Source organism: Callospermophilus lateralis, chromosome 20, assembly GCF_048772815.1.
Source record: "Callospermophilus lateralis isolate mCalLat2 chromosome 20, mCalLat2.hap1, whole genome shotgun sequence".
Lineage (NCBI taxonomy): Eukaryota > Metazoa > Chordata > Mammalia > Rodentia > Sciuridae > Callospermophilus > Callospermophilus lateralis.
The window spans coordinates 1,535,585-1,548,967 of record NC_135324.1 but is presented as its reverse complement, the minus strand read 5'-3'; the positions used below and the strand labels follow the sequence as shown (position 1 = coordinate 1,548,967).

The 13,383-nt window shown below is 62.3% G+C and overlaps 1 protein-coding gene across 1 annotated transcript in view; it reads right to left on the bottom strand.

Annotated features, from left to right (window-relative positions):
• Positions 1–13,383, bottom strand: part of Eefsec (eukaryotic elongation factor, selenocysteine-tRNA specific) — a 108,979-nt gene that overhangs the window by 15,039 nt on the left and 80,557 nt on the right. The window contains 3 exon segments of the mRNA XM_077106192.1: positions 1,267–1,341; positions 1,344–1,422; positions 5,923–6,570. Coding sequence (XP_076962307.1) covers positions 1,267–1,341; positions 1,344–1,422; positions 5,923–6,570 — 802 coding nt within the window.

Genomic DNA, 13,383 nt, shown 5'->3' with positions numbered 1-13,383 from the left:
GCCACCCCCTGCAGCCGTGGCCACCAGGGCACTCTTGCCTCAAACAACCCTCAGCCCTCAAACACACCAAGCCCACTGTCCCCTCTGGACCCATGAGCTGGCTCCACTGTCCACAGAATGTCCTTTCCCAGGCGGTCCCCGCGGCTCCGCCCTCCCCGCGGCTCCGCCCTCCCCGCGGCTCCGCCCTCCCCGCGGCTCCGCCCTCCCCGCGGCTCCGCCCTCCCCGCGGCTCCGCCCTCCCGCGGCTCCGCCTCCCCGCGGCTCCGCCCTCCCCGCGGCTCCGCCCTCCCCGCGGCTCCGCCCTCCCCGCGGCTCCGCCCTCCCCGCGGCTCCGCCCTCCCCGCGGCTCCGCCCTCCCCGCGGCTCCGCCCTCCCGCGGCTCCGCCCTCCCCGCGGCTCCGCCCTCCCCGCGGCGCTACAGAGCCAACCTGGTGCCCTTCACAGGTGGATGGATAAGGAAACACAGTGGAATATTACGCAGCCTTAAAGAAGACTGAAATGATGGCATTTGCAGGTGAACGGATGGAGCTGGAGACGATCAGGCTACACAGAATAACCCAATCCCCCAAACCAAAGCTGAATGTCCTCTCTGATGTGCATATAAGGGTGGGGTGGGGGGCATAGCAGTTCCCTGGATTAGGCAGAGAGGAAGGGAGGGGAGGGGACCGGGAGAGACAGGAATGAATGGACGTCCCTTTCCATGTTCACATAGGAAAACAAGACCAGAGACACCCCACAGCAGGTCCAGCCACAGGAAGGGGATGTCACACCCCGTATGTGTGTGACACCTCCAGAATGCACACCATGGTCCCAAGTAAGTAAGAACAACAAGTTAAAAAAAAATTTAGCACGTATGCAGGGACAGAGCCATCCCCTGGGCCACCCCCTACACAGAGAAGGGGCCAAGGTCGGTGGAGTGGGAACTTGACCTTGACCTTGACCTGTCCAGACCACACCCACTCAGCCACGCCCCCACAGGGAAGCGGCCAAGGTCGGTGGAGCCGGGAACTTGACCTCTGACCTCAACCTTGACCTTGTTCAGACCACGCCCAACGTGGCCAAGGTTGGGTAGCATGGGAACTTGACCTCTGACCTTGACCTTGTTCAGACCACCCTGACCCCTGACCCCTCCCAGGCCCCACCAGGGTGTCCCAGCCTCCGGCTCTGCCCCCCCCAGGGCCGGGAAGCTGAGCCCACGCCCTGGCGCCCTCTGGGTGGCCTCCCTGTGCCCTGGGCGCCCTGGCGCAGGAGGGACGGCCCACTCACCCGGGACGTGCACCTTGAACTTGCCGCTCTGGCCGAAGGCGCTGTCGATGACGCCCAGCTCCCCGGTGGACAGCTGACCCGGAGCCCCACGAACAGCTGGATGTTGGTCTCCTTCTTGAACAGGGAGCGGCCGATCACGTTGTAGTCGTCCATCGCCTGTCCCCCACCGTCCCCGAGAGAGGGCGTCAGGACAGTCCCCAGACAGCGCCCCTGAGGAGCTGAGTCCACCCCACAGGTCGCGACTCCCACCCAAGTAGGGCAGAAACCCCAGGTGGGAGCTGGAGGGTCCCTGTCACGGTCACTCCCTTGACATGAGCACACTGTGGGCAGGGTCAACACTGCAGTGCCCAGGACAACCCCTGAGCCCCACCTTACAGCTGAGGACAGCAGGTATGGCTCGATCAAGGTGTCCAGGGCCACCTGACTTCCTGCTTCCTCTCCCCGTGAGGCTGTCCCCACCTTTGGGACCGGAGGTTGACTCCCATCCCTGGACCTGTTCTGGGTTTTACTTAGAGACAGGGTCTCACTGAGTTGCTCAGGGCCTCACTAAGTGGCTGAGGCTGGCCTCCACCTTGCGATCCTCCTGCCTCAGCCTCCCCAGCTGCTGGGATGACAGGCGTGCCCTATGGCACCTGGCTCCCCAACCCTTTAAAAAATTTTTTATTTTCTTCTTCCTCGTGCCTTTATTGTGTGCCTCAGGTTTACAGCATCGTGGGTGCACTTTGACATGTTCATGAGTGCCCAGAACACAGGCTCCGTTCCCATTCCCCGCCGCCCTGGGCTGTGGCCTCTACCCCACTGGTCTTCCTTTTACTGATTCAGTTTTCAAGTGGGTGCACCAGTGTCCCCTCTTTTCCTTTGGGTCAGAAAACATGCACTTAGCAAAGCCAAATGCCGGGGACGTCCCCTCCTGCCGGGGGCCTGCTGGGACACACTGAGTGACGTCAGAGGACTCAGGACAGAGGCCCCAGGTTGGTTTCAGTGCCTCCTAAACAGGGGCCAGGGCCAGCTCAGGGCGCCCGCGGTCATTCTATGTCCCCAGCTGTCCCTTAGCAGCAGCTGACAGCATCTCTGCACTGGGTCAGCCCCACAGAGGGGACCGAGGGTGACCATGGGCGTGGCCACCCCTGGGGAGGAGCTGAGGGGTCCCCCAGGCAGACCTGTCCCTCTGGGGCCCTGCTGGCCCTCGGCACCCAGTCTCCTAACTCCTGTCCTGGGGCAGAGGAGAAGGGGCCACGTGTCCTCAGCCGTGTCACGGGGGGTGCCCCAGGGCGCTGCTGGATCTTTAGAGATGCCCCCTGGGGTCTGGGGACTCGGCAGGTGTCACCCAGCCAGGGAGTGTGACAACACCACGGTCTCTTTTTTTCTGTCCCAGGGATTGAGCGCAGGGACGCTTACCCCTGAGCCACGTCCCCAGCCCTTTTTTTACATTTTAGAGACAGGGCCTCGCTAAGTGGCTGAGGCTGGCCTCCAACTTGTGATCCTCCTGCCTCAGCCTCCTGAGCTGCTGGGATGACAGGTGTGTGTCCTGGCGCCTGGTGCAATACCGCGTCCTAATTCAGGCTGAGAGGAGGGGACCTCTTCTGTGGCTTAGGTCACAGCGATGCCAGTTGTGCCCAGAGTGGGTTTCTCTGTCTTTGGACTCCCTTGGGCTGGGAGGAAGAGGAAGATGAAGAGGAAGAAGAGGAGGAGGAAGAGGAGGAGGAGAAGGAGGAAGAGGAGGAGGAGGAGGAGGAGGAAGAGGAGGAGGAGGAGGAGGAGGAGGGGGAGGAGGGGGAGGAGGGGGAGGAGGAGGACCTGGTGCTGGGAAGACAGGGCTTAGAAGCTCTTAAGAGGTCCTCTCTGAACCTCAGTCTCTTCCTCTGAAAAAGGTTGTCGTTCAAATCAGGGCCTGAGGTCGGTCAGAACACCAAGACCTGGTGACAGCACAGCCACCCAGGGGACAGCAAGCAGGGGGCGGAGACAACGAGGGGATCGTCCCAAATTCCAGCCTCTCCCAGCTCCAGCAGCAAGACACCAGCCGTCCCCCAGGAGGACGCGGCCAGCTGGAGGCCGCCCTGTTGGAGTCAGTCACTGTGACGTGACACGGGGCGGGCGGGGGCTGCTCGTGGGGAACAGTGACGGGCTCCGGCCACCTCCGCGTCTGCCCGAGTGGTCTGCTGTCCCTGCGCCTGGTCGCTGGCTGCCCGGGGTCTGGCTCACGTGCCAGGCGCGTCCCCAGTGTCCCCAGCGCTGAGCGGCAGCGTGGCAGCCGGAGCGCGTGATGATGTCGTTACGTGTGTGGCGCCCGGGGCTCGTCCCGAGAGCAGGCCCAGGCTCTGAGGCAGCTGGGCTCATTCAAACGGCAGAGGGGCGTCCGGGGAGGGAGGGACACAGCGGTGTCACTGTCCCGGCGAGGCCCAGGGCTGCTGTGAGGAGGACCCTGTGCCCAGGGAGGCAGGGCCTGGAGACCTGGACCAGGTGAGGTCCTCTCTGGACCTCAGGCTCTTCCTCTGAGAAAGGCCGTCATAGGGTCAGGGGTCGGTGACAGAGTGGCCACCCGGGGCAGGACCTCAGGGGCGTCCAACTCGGGGAGAGGTGACGTGAAGAGCGAGGTCCCCTCTGGGCGGATTTTAAAGGTGCCCAGCGTCCCCTGGTGTGCTGAGCCAGGCAGGGGACGGTCACATGCTCGGTGCCCGTCTGCCCACGGCTCTTGGGCTCTCTCCTCAGTTACCACTTGTCACCGACCAGCAGAGTCCTCCTGGGGGGCAGGGACCCGTAGTCCTCTGGAGCAGGGTGGCGGGGGGTGCCGGGGTCGAGGATGAGCCCTGTGTAATGCGGTGACTCTTCCAGGTCACCTGAGAGTCACCAGAACTGGAAGATTAAGAAGCTCTATGTTTGGCATCACCTACGGCCTCCCCCCAGGGCAGGGCCGAGGCCTGGCAGAAAACAGAGGCCTGGGGCAGCCCCGCACAGGGCTGGCTTCCGGGACTCCTGGGCGAGCAGGGTCACCCCTCTGAACCTCAGTATCCTCTTCTGAAAAATAAGGCAGCCGGGTGCGGGGGTGGCCCACGCCTGTCATCCCAGTGACTTGGGAGGCTGAAGCAGGAGGATCGCAAGGTGGAGGCCAGCCTCAGCAATTTAGTGAGGACCTGAGCAACTCAGCGAGACCCTGTCTCTAAATCCAAAATAGGGCTGGGGACGGGGCTCAGGGGCCCCTGAGTTCAATTCCACCCGCTGCCCCTGCCCAGGTTGGGCAGGACCTCTATCCTCAGCGGGCCTCCGCGGCCAGCCTCCGCTCCCCACTCCGCCCCCCGTGTGGCCATCAGCAGCCCCCACAGAGGCACATCCCCCTTCAGGGGCAGGTCAAGAGCCTGAGGGACAGTGGCCAGGCGGCTGGCCTTCCAGGGAGAAAGGGAGATGACCTCTCCCGAGCACCTGCTGGGCCAGTTGGGCCACCAACTCTTCTTAGAGGAGAAACCGGTTCTGGGGACAGTGGCCCTCTTCTCCAGAGCCAGCTCTTCCCCCCGCCCAGCGGCCTGACCCCGGGTCCATGTGAGCGAAGCCATTTCCACGGGAGGCAGGTCCGCAGCTCGTGACCAGCTGGACAGCAGGACGGGCCACAACAGGCTGTCCCCTGGGGCTGGGGCCTGCTCAGGAGGAGGCCGGAGGCCGGCCCAGCCAGGGGCAGCCAGGGGCAGGTTGCCTGCGGCCAGCGCCCTGGGCACCTGGGCCAGGCCGTCACCAGCGGAGCAGGCAGAGCCGGGAGCCAGGCGGCGGGGGACAGCGGACTTCAAAGCCACCAGGGCTCCTGGTGGCGTCGGCGCGTCCACACTCGGTTGGGCCCCGCCGCGGGCTCCTGCCGCCCAGCCCTGGGGCCCTCCCGAGCGGCGCCAGCGAGAGGTCCCCGTGCCTGGCCTGACCCTGGGGGGGCAGCCTGTTGTCCCCACCCACCTGGGAGCCCTGGTGTCTGGGCCTCGAGGAAAGTTCTAGAAAACAGTCCTGTGCTACCCCCCGTGGTCAGGGTCCCTTCAGGGCCTTACATGGTGTCCCTGTCCCACCCACCCCACCCCACGGGGGGAAGGTCCTCATTTTTCTCATAAGGAAGCTGTGGTGGCCCGGCTGTCCCCGGCCCTGGCAGCCGCTCTGGCCGTGTTCCCAGAGCCCTGGCCACGGCTCAGCCGCGCGGGTCCTGTCACCAGCCCAGTCTCCTGCCACGGGCACCACAGCCGGGTGAGGCAGAGCCACAGGACCATGCAGCCCAGCATGGCAGGCCACCTTCTGTCCCTCTCTGTCCCCCTCTTTGCCCGCTCCTGACAATCCCAGTGGCTGGGGAGGCTGAGGCAGGAGGATGGCAAGGTGGAGGCCAGCCTCAGTCACTCAGCAAGGCCCTCAGCAGGTCTTCTAAATGCCCCCAACCAGCCCCAGGGCACCATGGCGCACACCTGTCCTCCAGCAGCCATGGAGGCTGAGGCAGGAGGATGGCAAAGTGGAGGCCAGCCTCAGCCACAAAGGAAGACCCTGACTCTAAATCAAACATTCAAGGGCCGGGAGGTGGCTCTGTGGTCAGCGCCCCTGGGCTCCATCCCTGGGACCTCCCTGGCCGCCGACACCGTCGGGACCCCATGGACCCGGCCGCCCTCCCCGAGGAGGCCCAGACTGGAGGCCGTCGCTCACCCGCTCCACGAGGCCTTGCTTGTGCTTGAGCTTGTAGACCCTGAGGGCGGGCAGCGCGCTCTCCGCGTAGCCCTTGTCCTGCAGCCCGTGCAGCAGGCGACCGTGGAAGGCCAGGCGACACGAGTTGGCGTGGATGTCCGCGTCCAGCCGGGAGCCGATGACCAGGCACAGGCGAGGGCAGGTGACCGGCCTCTCGAACTCCACCAGGGCCCACTGCTGCCGTGGACAGCGGCCCTCGGGGGCCTGGCCGGCCCTGCCGTCCGCCTGGTCGCCCTCGGTGGCCAGCTCCCTGCTCAGGTAGCGCTCCTGGAAGAGGTACTCCTGGGCCAGGTCGAAGGAGTCCGTGTGAGGCTCCTGGTCGAAGCGCTGGGGCTCGGGGCTGAAGAAGAGCAGGCGGCCCATGACCGTCTCGTGGCCCAGCGTGATGTGGAACTTGGCCTTGGTCAGCAGCGGGCCCCGGAAGTAGGGGATCTTCTCCACGGAGATGATGGCCGCGTGCAGGGTGGGCAGCGACTCGGGGGTGCACACCAGCCCGCGCTCCAGCAGCTTCGGGTCGAACTGGGTGACGCAGATGCCCAGGCGGTCACCCTGCATGGCCGAGGTGACGGGCGTGTGGAACATCTGCATGGACTTGACCTTCTTCACCACCTGGCGGGGGGGGCGAGAGGGGTGTGAGACCAACAGGGCTGCGGGCGGACCCGTCCCGACATCCATGATCCCAGAGGAGGCCGAGGCAGGAGGATCGCAAAGTGGAGGCCAGCCTCGACAACTTAGCGAGGCCCTCAGTAACTCAGCGAGACCCTGTCTCTAAATAAAATAGAAAAAGGGCTGAGGACGGGGCTCAGGGGTTAAGCACCCCTGGGTTCAATCCCTGGTACCCCCCTAAAAAGTCACCATGACAAAGTGTACATGTCACTTTGCACACAGCAGTTTCTCTGATGTAGACCCTGGGAGGGGACCCACTTGTGGTGGGCACGGTCTAGTCTTCCTAGAGGCCACTGGGGGTTACTGGTGGCTCTCTGCAGAGGCTGGTTACGCCTCCTCAGGGCCTCGCTAAGTGGCAGAGGCTGGCCTCCCACTTGCGATCCTCCTGCCTCAGCCTCCGGAGCCGCTTGGGAGGCCCAAGTTCTCCAGGAGCCTTCTTTCTGTGACCAAGGGACAGTCCAACAAGCATCACCCGACTCTGCACAGGGTCAGCCGTGCTGGGCACCCTCTGGGATCAACAGACGCCCGGGTGAAGCGGCCTTGTGTGTCGCAGCCTCGAGATGCAGGCGATAAGGCGCTGGCCGTAATGAGATTGGGCCTCTATGATCTATTTTTCATTCCATTAATGAGCCTGGGAGCCCCTGGCTGGGCCAAAGGCGAGGGCCGGGGCCTGGCAGGTTCCTCTTTACTTAATAGAATGTAAATCGGAGGGAAAAGACACAGGAGGCTGACACTAACGAGCTGACAGGGGATCAGTTACTGGACTCCGGGAGGCTCAGGTTGGAGGCGGGGGAGAGTGAGCTTTGAGAGCCCGTCTGGCCGGGCTCATCAGCCCTGGCCCATGTCCCTTAATAAGGTTTCAATTTAACCTCCTGATTCCCCTCCTTGGAGCTGGGCCTACAGATAAGACCCTGATGCATCTGATCGCATCTCGCACAAAAATGCAAACCCGGGCTCTGGGCCTCCAAGGAGGACGCTTGGGGATGGGGTCCTGGGGGTGCCAGGGCCCCCCTGCGGGGCCAGAGCCCAGGCTCCCTGGCAGGTCCCCCCGGGGCTGCAGTCAGACGTGGGTGAACTCCCCCCCACACACACACAGACACGGATTTTGGGAAGGACTTAAGTCATTTTGAGAGGTTCAATGACAACATGACCACGCCTGTTCCCAGCACCTGGGGGTGACTGCTGAGAATCTGTCCCTGACACTTTAGGTCTTGACACTGAGTTGAAGACCCATGATCCTATTTCCTTCCTCTGGAGTAATTACCTTTATGAGTTCATTTTTTTTGGGGGGGTACCAGGGATTGAACCAGGGGTGCCTGAGCCCTGAGCCCTGTCCCCAGCCCTTTTTCTATTTTATTTAGAGACAGGGTCTCGCTGAGTTGCTCAGGGCCTTGCTAAGTGGCTGAGGCTGGCCTCCACCTTACAATCCTCCTGCCTCAGCCTCCCGAGCTGCTGGGATGACAGGCCTGCGACACGTATGAATTCCTTATGTCTCCTTCATCCTCATACATGTATACCCATGGCGTGTCCTTGAATAGCATATGTACTCTGTTGTGTATACAACGGTATAGCATTATTGTTTAATTCTCCTCTCTCTGGTGTCTGTTCACATCCAGATACATACACACGTGTGTTATTTTTGACTCCTGTATAGTACTGTTCTCTATGGAGACTCCACCTGTCATTTACCCGTGTCCTTACTGATGAATGTGAAGTTTGCTAATTTTTGCTATGAAAAATGTCACCATGCTGATGTGTTGGCCCACGGCTATCATCCCAGCATCTTGGGAGGCTGAGGCAGGAGGATCGCAAGGTAGAGGCCAGCCTCAGCCACTTAGCCAGGCCCTGAGCAACTCAGGGAGACCCTGTCTCTAAATAAAAAGTAAAAAGGGGCTGGGGACGGAGCTCAGGGCTCAGGCGCCCCTGGTTCAATCCTGCCGCTCCCTCTCACAGCAAGGTGACACTGGGTGGGAGCCGTGTGCGTGGCACCTTGTGGTCTCACTGGGTCTCCCCGATGGCTCTCTGCGGAGCCAAACAGGCTGCTCCCCACCCCGACCTGGCGCTGAGGGTCTGTCAGCTGTTGGACTAGGGTGGCCTTTTCCTGTCTCAACGCGTGTCACCTGAGGACAGGGGCCAGTCCCTCCTAGGCGGGGTCTCTGGAGACTGAGGCCTCCCAAGTCCCAGGGCGGACCCCGCTGGGAGCCCGACACCGGGCAAAGCAGGGAGCCGACCAGTCCCCGCTGGCTCTCCCGGCTCAGCTGTCCCCGGGCACCGGGCCAGGGAAGGGGTCTGGCCGCTCTCAGCAGCCCTCCCACCTGGCCTCTCCCCGCGCCTCCGAGACAGGAGTCAGCTGGCCAAAGTGGAACCAGGGCTTGCTCTGCCCCAAATTCCATCAGGCCCCAGACAAAGGTCCGATTGTCCCCTGGGACGGAGCCAGGGGGACCTGTTCTCAGAGATCCCCGTGTAGATGCCAAAAAATGACACACACCCCCTTCTAAGATCAGCTGCATGGAGTTCTGTCTGTCTGCTGTAAAAATGTCACCGTCCTGGGCACGGTGGCACGCACTGGTCAAGCCAGCGGCATGGGAGGCCGAGGCAGGAGGATCGCAAGGTGGAGGCCAGCCTCGGCCACTGAGCCAGGCCCTGAGCAGCTCAGGGAGACCCTGTCTCTCAATAAGAGGCCCCACCCCCAGGGACTCGGGGAGGACTTGAACGTCCTGTTTTGGGCAGGGGCCTGGTCACAGTGGGGTGGGTACTGCCCACGGACCTGCAGCCACTCTGGCCTCTCCTGGCCCCTGTACCCGCCCCTCTTAGTCCCCACAGGGGCCCTGTGTGGGGCTGGTTTCTGGGGTCTCCCGCGCCAGCCCCCATGATCCCCAGCCCGATGGCTGCCACATGGTACCCCCTCTGGGAGGGAGGGGACCTGGCAGTGTCCCCTGGGAGGCCTCCCTCCATGGCAACCTCACCAACAAACCCTGGCCGTCAGCCTCCCGGCCGCTGCAACAATGGGAGGCCGTAAAAGTGACAGGAGCTGCCAGGGAGCCCTACGTCCCCCCCAAAGCCACCCTCTGCGATTTGTCCCCCATAAAACTCCAAATTGAATTACGCCGACGTGGCTCCGCGGCCTCCTCACAGGGGCCTCAACTGTCGTAACGACCCTGGGCTTTTGGGGGGTAAGGAATCTGTGGGGGGGACCAGAGAGCACTGCGTCCCCAGGGCTGGGCCCAGAGGGGCCCCTGGGGCAGCGGGGACACAGCAGGCCGCCACCTGGGGCCCCCACGGGCTTGGCCGGGAAGCCACGGGGGTCTGGGCCTCCAGGCCTCCCGCTGGGTGACCGGCTCCTGGCCACGTCAGCAAGGCCCCCAGCAGCCTCTGGCCCTGGTCTTGGTGCTGTGGAGGCCGGGGCAGGAGGACGGTCAGTGGAGGTCGGGGTCGGGAAGATGGGGGTTGGCTCAGGGGAACACAACGCTGATCCTTCCAGAGCCCGTCCGCCTCCTCTGACCTGCTGCGAAGGTCACCTGCCCGGGAGCTGTTCCTCTCTGCAGGGGTCAATAATGAGTGTCCCCAGGGGCCGCCTTCCTGCCTGGACCCCGGGTCACTGCACCCTCTGGTCACTAGGCAGGACGGCAGCAGCGGGCAGGAGAAGACAGGAAACCCAACTCTACAGAGGGGCAGGACACCCCCCTCCAGGGACCAGCTCTGGACCCCGTCTCTGGGGGCGGGTCTCCTCTCTCTGTTCTTTTTTTGGGGCCCAGGGATTGAACCCAGGGTCCCTGGACCCCTGAGCCTGTCCCCAGCCCTTTTTCTATTTTATTTAGAGACAGGGTCTCGCTGAGTTGCTCAGGGTCTTGCTAAGTGGCCGAGGCCGGCCTCCACCTTGCGATCCTCCTGCCCCGGCCTCCGGAGCCCCTGGGACTCCAGGCACATGCTAACTGAGCCTCTTTCTAACCCTAAAGTCAAAACCATCCTAAGGTCTGTCCAGGGGGCCGGGGAGGCCTCTGGGCTGAGAAACTGAGACGGGGACACACAGGGAACTGGGTGCTGAGAGGTGTGTCTTTCCGTTTTTCTGTCTGTCCGTCTCTGGTTTCCAAGTTCAGCCTTTAGTATCAGAACAAAGAAAAATGACTTGGAGGAAATGTTTCGGGTCTGAGCTTCAGGCTCACATAAATCACCTGCAGTGAGTTCCACCAACAATGGAAGGCGGCCTCCAGGGGCCAGCAGGCAGGTGGCCAGGGCGGCTGTCCAGTGGGGCAGGGAGAGGAGGGTCCAAAGTTGGCATCAGACAGTAGAACAGCGACTGTTCCCTGCTGGGTGGCCTCCCCTCCTCCCTGGGGACCCTCGGGACAGCTCAGCTCCACAGAGAACCACAGAAACATGCACTTCTCACCCGATGGAATCTTCTAGAACAAAAGGACAGGAGTAACACAGTCGCAGGGTGTGGCCACCGACTGCCCACTGTGAGCACGCAGCTGCTCAAAGTCCCAGGTTGGGGGCTTAAAGATCCAGGGCCCCTGTGTGCCCTGTGCCTCCGTCGCTCAGGATCATTTTCCTGTCACCATCAGGTCTGGGCTCCATCCCCTGGCCCAGACCCCAAAGGGTCTGCTGGGTCCTATTCAGGGGAAGGGGTGCGGGCCCTCCCAGGTCAGAGAGGGGCCCAAGACGGTTTGAGCAGCACGTCCCAGCCCCTGCCTTACAGAGGGTGACGTTACAGACGAGGGCCACTAGGACCCTCGGACTCCTCATCCTCTGCTCTCTGAGGAACGTGGCTGCTCCAACAGGGCTCCTGCCCAAGGGGGCTCCCAGAGTGACCTTCACTCTCCATGTTTTAGCACGGGTGACGGGGTGGCTTCAGCAAGAAACCCCACGTCAGGTGTGGCTCCAGGGGTCCCTAGAGGTAACCATGCTGGGCAGTCCAGCACCTCTGGCTGGGCACCTGGGGGCCCTTCTCCCCTTTGGATCTCAGATATGGGGATCCTGGTCACCCACCAGAGCCAGGGTGAGAGTCTCCAGGGATTGAAGCCAAGGCCAAGGGCAGTACCTGGCTCTCAGGAAAGTGACCCTGTCGTAACCCAAGGGGGTGGGGCAGCGGGGAGCTACAGGGTCGCAGGGGGGGATGCTTTTTTGTTTTTGTTTTTTTTTGGCACCAAGAATTGACCTCAGGGGTGCTTAACCCCTGAGCCCCGTCCCCAGCCCTTTCTATATTTTATTTAGAGACAGGGTCTCGCTGAGTTGCTGAGGCTGGCCTCCAACTTGCGATCCTCCTGCCTCAGCCTCCCGAGCTGCTGGGGTGACAGTCCCTCTGAGGCTGGGGAGGCTATGGATGACTCACAGTCACAGGGACCCTGGGCAGGGCCTGCCTCCTCCACGGCTCATATGCCCATCAGGACAGTGACAGTCCTGCTGCAGATGGGCAGGCGGCCCCCAAGAGATGACAGAAGGGGACTCAGGTGGCTGGAGGGCCCTTCTGGGGGCAGGCAGGCAGGGACAGGCCAGCACACTCACACACAGCAGCTCAGAGCATGGGCCCTGAGGCTGGAGGGGGACCTGCAGGGACAAGCTGGGACAGTCACGGCCTGCACAGGCAGCAGGGCTCTGACCAGGCCAGTGGCCTGTCCAACAGCAGAAGCCCAGGCTGACTTAGGACTGTTCCCGAGAGTGAATAATGGGACAGAGGCCTAGAAAGGGAAAGGGACAGGCCATCAAAGGGATATCCCTTCAGAAAGTAGAGAAATGACCCAAGCATGGGGACCCACGCCTGTCATCCCAGCGACTGGGGAGGCTGAGGCAGGAGGATCGCAAGTTGGAGGCCAGCCTCAGCAAAAGCAAGTTGCTAAGCAACTCAGCGAGATCCTGTCTCTAAGTAAAATATAAGAAGGGCTGGGGACGGGGCTCAGGGGTGAAACACCCCTGGGTTCAATCCCTAGTACTCTGCCCTGCACAAAAGGTGACAGTGACTAGTTCAGGTTTTGCAGGCCACACAGCCTCTGTGACCTGCTATCACAGGACTTTATTTAAAACCACCCAAAGCAACCAGGAAGTTGGCTGAGCTTTGTGGCCTCCTGCTTCATACTGAGGCCCCGGGTCAGCAGCTCACCTGTACCTGTGTCAGCCAGATGCACCTGACCGTCCCGACCAATCAGGAGCCAGACTGTGCCACCCACACCTTGGTGGCAGCAGCAGAGCCAGGTGCCCCTGCAGAGGAGGCCTGAGGGATGGCGGTCATTCCCTAAGCACCTGTCATCTTCTGGGTCCCCTGGCAGAGGTCGGTGGGCGCAGACACATCCACAGAACAGTGATGCGACATTTAGATTCAGTCTCTTCATCTGTAACCTGGACGGGGCAGTGGGACCAGGTTCTGTCCAGCGGGAGGAGACCTGGGCAGCCCTGGTCGGCTGGGCTGCGGGGATTATTCTGCTCTGTCTCCTAGGAGCCGAGGACAGGGCAGGGCCACTTGAGATGACTTTCAGAAGCTTAGGAGCCTAAGCCCCGTGGAGCTGCCAGGGGCCGGGCTCACGGAGTGGGTCCTATCTGGAATCGGAATCGGCCCATGAATATACATAATCCCCAGGTAATTCCCGCAATCTCAGCGCCGTAATGGAGCCACCTTGGCTCACTGAGGCATGAATATTTACTGTCCCCTGGCTTTACTGCTCTCGATCTGGGTTCAATTTTGCAAATTAAAATGAAGGCCGTGTGGATAGAGAGATTAGAGGGCAGTCTGGGAAGGCTGTTGTCCCCCTCCAAGGCAAAGCTGGC